Here is a 10,000-nt window from a genome sequence, read left to right as displayed (position 1 = left end):
CTTATTAGTAAAACCAGCCCTGTTGTTCCCTCTGTCTTATTAGTAAAACCAGCCCTGTTGTTCTCTGAGACACAGTCCCTCTGTCTTATTAGTAAAACCAGCCCTGTTGTTCTCTGAGACACAGTCCCTCTGTCTTATTAGTAAAACCAGCCCTGTTGTTCTCTGAGACACAGTCCCTCTGTCTTATTAGTAAAACCAGCCCTGTTGTTCTGAGACACAGTCCCTCTGTCTTATTAGTAAAACCAGCCCTGTTGTTCTCTGAGACACAGTCCCTCTGTCTTATTAGTAAAACCAGCCCTGTTGTTCTCTGAGACACAGTCCCTCTGTCTTATTAGTAAAACCAGCCCTGTTGTTCTCTGAGACACAGTCCCTCTGTCTTATTAGTAAAACCAGCCCTGTTGTTCTCTGAGACACAGTCCCTCTGTCTTATTAGTAAAACCAGCCCTGTTGTTCACAGTCCCTCTGTCTTATTAGTAAAACCAGCCCTGTGTTCTCTGAGACACAGTCCCTCTGTCTTATTAGTAAAACCAGCCCTGTTGTTCTCTGAGACAGTCCCTCTGTCTTATTAGTAAAACCAGCCCTGTTGTTCTCTGAGACACAGTCCCTCTGTCTTATTAGTAAAACCAGCCCTGTTGTTCTCTGAGACACAGTCCCTCTGTCTTATTAGTAAAACCAGCCCTGTTGTTCTCTGAGACACAGTCCCTCTGTCTTATTAGTAAAACCAGCCCTGTTGTTCTCTGAGACACAGTCCCTCTGTCTTATTAGTAAAACCAGCCCTGTTGTTCTCTGAGACACAGTCCCTCTGTCTTATTAGTAAAACCAGCCTCTGAGACACAGTCCCTCTGTCTTATTAGTAAAACCAGTTGTTCTGAGACACAGTCCCTCTGTCTTATTAGTAAAACCAGCCCTGTTGTTCTGAGACACAGTCCCTCTGTCTTATTAGTAAAACCAGCCCTGTTGTTCTCTGAGACACAGTCCCTCTGTCTTATTAGTAAAACCAGCCCTGTTGTTCTCTGAGACACAGTCCCTCTGTCTTATTAGTAAAACCAGCCCTGTTGTTCTCTGAGACACAGTCCCTCTGTCTTATTAGTAAAACCAGCCCTGTTGTTCTCTGAGACACAGTCCCTCTGTCTTATTAGTAAAACCAGCCCTGTTGTTCTCTGAGACACAGTCCCTCTGTCTTATTAGTAAAACCAGCCCTGTTGTTCTGAGACACAGTCCCTCTGTCTTATTAGTAAAACCAGCCCTGTTGTTCTCTGAGACACAGTCCCTCTGTCTTATTAATGCAATCATATAGAAAGACTTGGAGGAGACCATAATCACCACGGTTTCTAAATAATGTTTTTCTGTCCTCATCCTGATTGGCCAAATCGTCTCTAGGTCGGTAGCCTGCGGTCAGCTAGCCGACATCTCACAGTACTGTAGGGATAACTATTGTGTTTCTCCTGAGACTCTTCCTCCACCTCATTAGTAGTTACCAGTTTGTCTTTGACCCTTCACTTGACCCGTTGTGGGTTTTGTTTTTGGTTTTACTATATCCTGAATATCCAAATGTTCTCTGGGTCGGTAAAAATGTGAGGTCAGTTATAATCACAGCTTCTGTTTCTCCCGAGACACAACTTCCTTCACCTCGTTAGTAAAGCCCGAACGTAGAACCACCATTTTGTTGCTGAAAATGTAGCTATAGTTCACTACATGTATAGGAGGACATATTAACCACCGTGGTTTCTGATAAGGCTTTCTGTCCGGATCCTGAATGAACAAATCTTGGTAATGTGAGGTGGTGTCAGTAGTTATAATACACTGGACTGGAGTTGAACTATGATCTTGTGTTTCCTGTAAAGCAGAATGCCTCCTACTTCCTTAGTAGAGCCACATATACAGTAGAAACACAGCACTGTTCTGTTGCAGTTCACTACATTACCTATAGCAGCTGAACAACAGCAACCGTGGTCTATGGGACATTATGAGACAGTAGCACAAACTGCAGAGAGACAGAGAGAGAGGGAGAGAGAGGGAGAGAGAAGGAGAGAGAGAGAGAGGGAGAGGGAGAGGGAGAGAGTTGTTCTCTGAGACACAGTCCCTCTGTCTTAGAGAAAACCAGCCCTGAGAGGGAGAGACAGAGAGAGAGAGAGAGTAGAAACCAGCCCTGTTGTTCTGAGAGTCCCTCTGAGAGAGCCCTGAGGGAAGGGAAGGGAAGGGTCTTAAGAGAAACCAGAGAGAGGGAGGGGGAGTCCCTCTGTCTTAGAGAGAACCAGCCCTGAGAGAGAGAGGGAGAGTAAGAGGGAGAGGGGAGAGGGAAAGGCCCTGAAGAGAGGGAGAGTCCCTCTGTCTTAGGAGAACCAGAGAGTTCTCTGAGAGGTCCCTCTGTCTTATTAGTAAAAGAGAGAGAGAGAGACAGAGAGAGAGAGAAAGGGACAGAACCAGCCCTGAGAGAGAGGGAGGGGGAGGGAGAAACCAGGAGAGAGAGAGAGACTTATTAGAAGAGAGAGGGGGAGAGAAGCTGAGAGGGGGAGGGAGAGAGAAAGGGAGAGAAAACCAGGGGAGGGAGAGATAAAGAGAGGGACAGAGTTTGTGATCGAGAGAGAGAGAGAGAGAGAGAGAGAGAGAGAGAGAGAGAGAGAGAGAGAGAGAGAGAGAGAGAGAGAGAGAGTAAGAGCAGAATTAAACCAGAGAGAGAATACTTACCGAAGTCCCCGGGGACAAAGATGTGGTAGACGCAGGTCAGACTCTGGGTATAATTACGGGGGTAATTTGGGGACAGGACGGTCCCCTCTGACCCTGTCGAGCGGCCTCCGCACGGCGCTGTGAAAACACCAACACGTCAATATGACTCCCAGGTTACACTACCTGGGGGAAACACATGCAGCTACGCAGCAGAAACAGGAATCAGCAAACAGTATTTCCTGCTGCCACAGCTGCACAGGGAAGCAGAAAAATCAGGAAAACATGAGGAGAAACTGTCTGTTTGAACACTGAAAACGCTGACTAACAGTCTACAACATAATGAGATATTACAGGAAAACATACAGGACGTTTAGAACGAGAAGGAGAGGGAGGGAGGGAGGGAGGGAGGGGAGGGAGGGAGGAAGGAAGGAAGGAAGGAAGGAAGGAAGGAAGGAAGGAAGGGAGGGAGGGAGGGAGGGAGGGAGGGAGGGAGGGAGGGAGGAGGGAGGGAGGGAGGGAAGGAAGGAAGGAAGGAAGGAGAAGGAAGGAAGGAAGGGAAGGGAGGGAGGGAGGGAGGGAGGGAGGGAGGGAGGGAGGGAGGGAGGGAGGGAGGGAGGGAGGGAGGGAGGGAGGGAGGGAGGGAGGGAGGGAGGTTGGGTTGGGTTTTTAGGACAGCAGACCATGAACAGATTAAGATTGGGATTAAGATTTGGGATTTGTGATCGAGATTGAGATCGGGATCGAGATGCACACAGAACAAAAATATAAACACACCATGTAAAGTGTTGGTTCCATGTTTCATGAGCTGAAATAAAACAACTCAAATGTTCCATGTGCACAAAAAAAAAACGTATTTCTCAAAAAAGTATTTCACAAATGTGTTTACATCCCTGTTAGTGAGCATTTCTCCTTTGTCAAAATAATCCATCCAACTGACCGGTGTGGCATATCAGGATGCTGATTAAGCAGAATAATCATTACACAGGTGCACCTTGTGCTGGGGACAATAAAAGTTTTCTGATCCACACCAGATACTGACTGGTTTTCTGATCCACACCAGATACTGACTGGTTTTCTGATCCACACCAGATACTGACTGGTTTTCTGATCCACACCAGATACTGACTGGTTTTCTGATCCACACCAGATACTGACTGGTTTTCTGATCCACACCAGATACTGACTGGTTTTCTGATCCACACCAGATACTGACTGGTTTTCTGATCCACACCAGATACTGACTGGTTTTCTGATCCACACCAGATACTGACTGGTTTTCTGATCCACACCAGATACTGACTGGTTTTCTGATCCACACCAGATACTGACTGGTTTTCTGATCCACACCAGATACTGACTGGTTTTCTGATCCACACCAGATACTGACTGGTTTTCTGATCACACCAGATACTGACTGGTTTTCTGATCACACCAGATACTGACTGGTTTTCTGATCCACACCAGATACTGACTGGTTTTCTGATCCACACCAGATACTGACTGGTTTTCTGATCCACACCAGATACTGACTGGTTTTCTGATCCACACCAGATACTGACTGGTTTTCTGATCCACACCAGATACTGACTGGTTTTCTGATCCACGCCAGATACTGACTGGTTTTCTGATCCACGCCAGATACTGACTGGTTTTCTGATCCACACCAGATACTGACTGGTTTTCTGATCCACGCCAGATACTGACTGGTTTTCTGATCCACACCAGATACTGACTGGTTTTCTGTTCCACGCCAGATACTGACTGGTTTTCTGTTCCACGCCAGATACTGACTGGTTTTCTGATCCACGCCAGATACTGACTGGTTTTCTGATCCACACCAGATACTGACTGGTTTTCTGATCCACGCCAGATACTGACTGGTTTTCTGATCCACACCAGATACTGACTGGTTTTCTGATCCACACCAGATACTGACTGGTTTTCTGATCCACACCAGATACTGACTGGTTTTCTGATCCACACCAGATACTGACTGGTTTTCTGATCCACACCAGATACTGACTGGTTTTCTGATCCACGCATACTGACTGGTTTTCTGATCCACACCAGATACTGACTGGTTTTCTGATCCACACCAGATACTGACTGGTTTTCTGATCCACACCAGATACTGACTGGTTTTCTGATCCACACAAGATACTGACTGGTTTTCTGATTCCACACCAGATACTGACTGGTTTTCTGATCCACACCAGATACTGACTGGTTTTCTGATCCACACCAGATACTGACTGGTTTTCTGTTCCACACCAGATACTGACTGGTTTTCTGATCCAAAGCCAGATACTGACTGGTTTTCTGATCCACACCAGATACTGACTGGTTTTCTGATCCACACCAGATACTGACTGGTTTTCTGATCCACACCAGATACTGACTGGTTTTCTGATCCACACCAGATACTGACTGGTTTTCTGATCACACCAGATACTGACTGGTTTTCTGATCCACACCAGATACTGACTGGTTTTCTGATCCACACCAGATACTGACTGGTTTTCTGATCCACACCAGATACTGACTGGTTTTCTGATCCACACCAGATACTGACTGGTTTTCTGATCCACACCAGATACTGACTGGTTTTCTGATCCACACCAGATACTGACTGGTTTTCTGATCCACACCAGATACTGACTGGTTTTCTGATCCACACCAGATACTGACTGGTTTTCTGATCCATAGATACTGACTGGTTTTCTGATCCACACCAGATACTGACTGGTTTTCTGTTCCACGCCAGATACTGACTGGTTTTCTGATCCACGCCAGATACTGACTGGTTTTCTGATCCACACCAGATACTGACTGGTTTTCTGATCCACACCAGATACTGACTGGTTTTCTGATCCACGCCAGATACTGACTGGTTTTCTGATCCACACCAGATACTGACTGGTTTTCTGATCCACACCAGATACTGACTGGTTTTCTGATCCACACCAGATACTGACTGGTTTTCTGATCCACACCAGATACTGACTGGTTTTCTGATCCACACCAGATACTGACTGGTTTTCTGATCCACGCCAGATACTGACTGGTTTTCTGATCCACACCAGATACTGACTGGTTTTCTGATCCACACCAGATACTGACTGGTTTTCTGATCCACACCAGATACTGACTGGTTTTCTGATCCACACAAGATTGACTGGTTTTCTGATCCACACCAGATACTGACTGGTTTTCTGATCCACACCAGATACTGACTGGTTTTCTGATCCACACCAGATACTGACTGGTTTTCTGTCCACGCCAGATACTGACTGGTTTTCTGATCCACGCCAGATACTGACTGGTTTTCTGATCCACACCAGATACTGACTGGTTTTCTGATCCACACCAGATACTGACTGGTTTTCTGATCCACGCCAGATACTGACTGGTTTTCTGATCCACACCAGATACTGACTGGTTTTCTGATCCACGCCCTACTTTTTTTTTAGCAGTCTGTGTTGCATATTTCTATTCCACATGTGAAATCCAGACATTACCTACTTAATTTTACTCGACTCCATAAATGAACTATAAGACTGGTAAAATGGAATCACTGTATCCATGAATTAACATTACTACCATTCTGTCATTATCATATCCATAACTACAACACATTACTACCAGCAGTCTGTCAGTATATCATATCTATAACTACAACAATCTATATCATCTTGGTCACACCAGATACTGACTGGTTTTCTGATCCACTTGGTCATACTTTTTTTAATCAATCTTGGTATCTGTGACCAACAGATGTATTTCTATTCCCATATCAGTCATGTGAAATCATACAACAACACATTACTACCATCAGTCTGTCAGTATATCATAATTACAACACATTACAACAGTATATCATATCTATAACTACCAGCAGTCTGTCAATAATAATAACTACAACACATTACTACCAGCAGTCTGTCAGAATCATAACTACAACACATTACTACCAGCAGTCTGTCAGTATATCATATCTATAACTATCATTATCTTGGTCATAATAATCATTATCCAGCAGTCTGTCATAATCATATCTATAACTACAACACATTATCTTGGTCATAAAAATACATTATCCATCAGTCTGTCATAATCATATCTATAATCTTACTACCAGCAGTCTGTCAGTATATCATAATAATACATTACTACTTGGTCATAATAATAATTATCTTGTCAGTATATCATATCTATAACTCATTATCTGTCAGGTCATAATAATAATTTATCTTGTTCATAATTAATTATTAATCTGTCAGTAATATATAAACTACATTACTCAGCAGTCTGTCAGTAATCATATCTATAACTACTCATTACTACCAGCAGTCTGTCAGTATCATATCATGTCAACACATTACTACCAGCAGTCTGTCAGTATCATATCTATAACTAAACATTACTCCTCTGTCAGTATATCATATCTATAACTACAACACATTACTACCAGCAGTCTGTCAGTATATCATATCTATAACTACAACACATTACTACCAGCAGTCTGTCAGTATATCATATCTATAACTACAACACATTACTACCAGCAGTCTGTCAGTATATCATATCTATAACTACAACACATTACTACCAGCAGTCTGTCAGTATATCATATCTATAACTACAACACATTACTACCAGCAGTCTGTCAGTATATCATATCTATAACTACAACACATTACTACCAGCAGTCTGTCAGTGTCTCAGATCTTTAGCTGTTAATTATAATTTGTTGAGAGGCTTTTAATGCAGTCACCTCAGCAGGTGGGCACACACAAATACACACACACACACACACACACACACACACACACACACACACACACACACACACACACACACACACACACACACACACACACACACACACACACACACACACACACACACACACACACACACACACACACACACACACACACACACACACACACACACACACACACACACACACACACACACACACACACACACACACACACACACACACACACACACACACCAAACCCCCACCCACACACACCAACCCCCCCACACAAACACACTCACACACCAAACGCCCACCCACACACACCAACCCCCCCACACACACACAAACACACACACAGTGAGGCTCAGCAGGTGGACAGAGATCACTGTTAACAAACACATTGTCATTTGTCAGAGAGAGGCACCAGCTGGTCCAAGTCTGTATGGGAAACAACGCCTCACGACACACACACACACACACACCAAACACACACACACACACACACACACACACACACACACACACACACACACACACACACACACACACACACACACACACACACACACACACACACACACACACACACACACACACACACACACACACACACACACACACACACACACACACACACACACACACACACACACACACAAACACACACACACACAACACAAACACACACCAAACACACACACACACACACCCCAACACACACACACCAAACACACACACACACACACACACAAACACACACACACACACACACACACACACACACACACACACACACACACACACACACACACACACACACACACACACACACACACACACACACACACACACAAACACACACACCAAACACACACACACACACACACACACACACACCACCCACACACACACACCAAACACACACACACACACACACACACACAAACACACACACACACACACACAAACACACACACACACACACACAAACACAAACACACGCTCACACACACACACAAACACACACACACACACACGCACAAACACACACACACACACACACACACACGTACCAAACACACACACACACACACACACACACACCAAACACACACACACACACACGCACCAAACACACACACACACACACGTACCAAACACAAACACACGCTCACACACACACACCAAACACACACACACACACGCACCAAACACACACACACACACACACACACACACACACGTACCAAACACACACACACACACACACCAAACACACACACCAAACACACACACACACGCACACGCACCAAACACACACACACGTACCAAACACACCCACACACACACCAAACCCCCCCCCACCCACACACACCAACCCCCCCACACACACACAAACACACACACAGCGAGGCTAGCACCAGCTGGACTGGGCTCTCCCTGTCACCATGCAGCCATCCTGAATTGAAAAGTACACAACAGCCCCCAAACACCACGAGACCTGAGAGGCTGTAGGGAGGAGAACCATGTCCTGAGACATACAGTATGTGAAGGCTGTAGGGAGGAGAACCATGTCCTGAGACATACAGTATGTGAAGGCTGTAGGGAGGAGAACCATGTCATGAGACATACAGTATGTGAAGGCTGTAGGGAGGAGAACCATGTCCTGAGACAAACAGTCTGTGAAGGCTGTAGACAGGAGAACCATGTCCTGAGACATACAGTCTGTGAAGGCTGTAGACAGGAGAACCATGTCCTGAGACATACAGTATGTGAAGGCTGTAGACAGGAGAACCATGTCCTGAGACATACAGTATGTGAAGGCTGTAGGGAGGAGAACCATGTCCTGAGACAAACAGTCTGTGAAGGATGTAGGGAGGAGAACCATGTCCTGAGACATACAGTATGTGAAGGCTGTAGACAGGAGAACCATGTCATGAGACATACAGTATGTGAAGGCTGTAGACAGGAGAACCATGTCATGAGACATACAGTATGTGAAGGCTGTAGACAGGAGAACCATGTCATGAGACATACAGTATGTGAAGGCTGTAGACAGGAGAACCATGTCATGAGACATACAGTATGTGAAGGTTGTAGACAGGAGAACCATGTCATGAGACATACAGTATGTGAAGGCTGTAGGGAGGAGAACCATGTCCTGAGACATACAGTATGTGAAGGCTGTAGACAGGAGAACCATGTCATGAGACATACAGTATGTGAAGGCTGTAGACAGGAGAACCATGTCATGAGACATACAGTATGTGAAGGCTGTAGACAGGAGAACCATGTCATGAGACATACAGTATGTGAAGGCTGTAGACAGGAGAACCATGTCCTGAGACAAACAGTATGTGAAGGCTGTAGGGAGGAGAACCATGCCATGAGACATACAGTATGTGAAGGCTGTAGACAGGAGAACCATGCCATGAGACAAACAGTATGTGAAGGCTGTAGACAGGAGAACCATGTCCTGAGACAAACAGTATGTGAAGGCTGTAGGGAGGAGAACCATGTCATGAGACATACAGTATGTGAAGGCTGTAGGGAGGAGAACCATGT

At 45.2% G+C, this 10,000-nt stretch overlaps 1 protein-coding gene across 1 annotated transcript in view; it reads right to left on the bottom strand.

The window, feature by feature from the left end:
* LOC127928864 (CUB and sushi domain-containing protein 3) overlaps positions 1-10,000 on the bottom strand; it is a gene marked incomplete at its 3' end in the record, with an annotated part of 197,949 nt that overhangs the window by 71,861 nt on the left and 116,088 nt on the right. The window contains 1 exon segment of the mRNA XM_052516415.1: positions 2,689-2,805. Within this exon segment, the coding sequence (XP_052372375.1) occupies positions 2,689-2,805 (117 nt within the window).

The sequence above is a fragment of the Oncorhynchus keta genome, unplaced genomic scaffold (assembly GCF_023373465.1).
Source record: "Oncorhynchus keta strain PuntledgeMale-10-30-2019 unplaced genomic scaffold, Oket_V2 Un_scaffold_4335_pilon_pilon, whole genome shotgun sequence".
Classification (NCBI taxonomy): Eukaryota; Metazoa; Chordata; class Actinopteri; order Salmoniformes; family Salmonidae; genus Oncorhynchus; species Oncorhynchus keta.
Note: the sequence above shows the minus strand (reverse complement) of the source record. Positions and strands in the feature narration are given on the sequence as shown.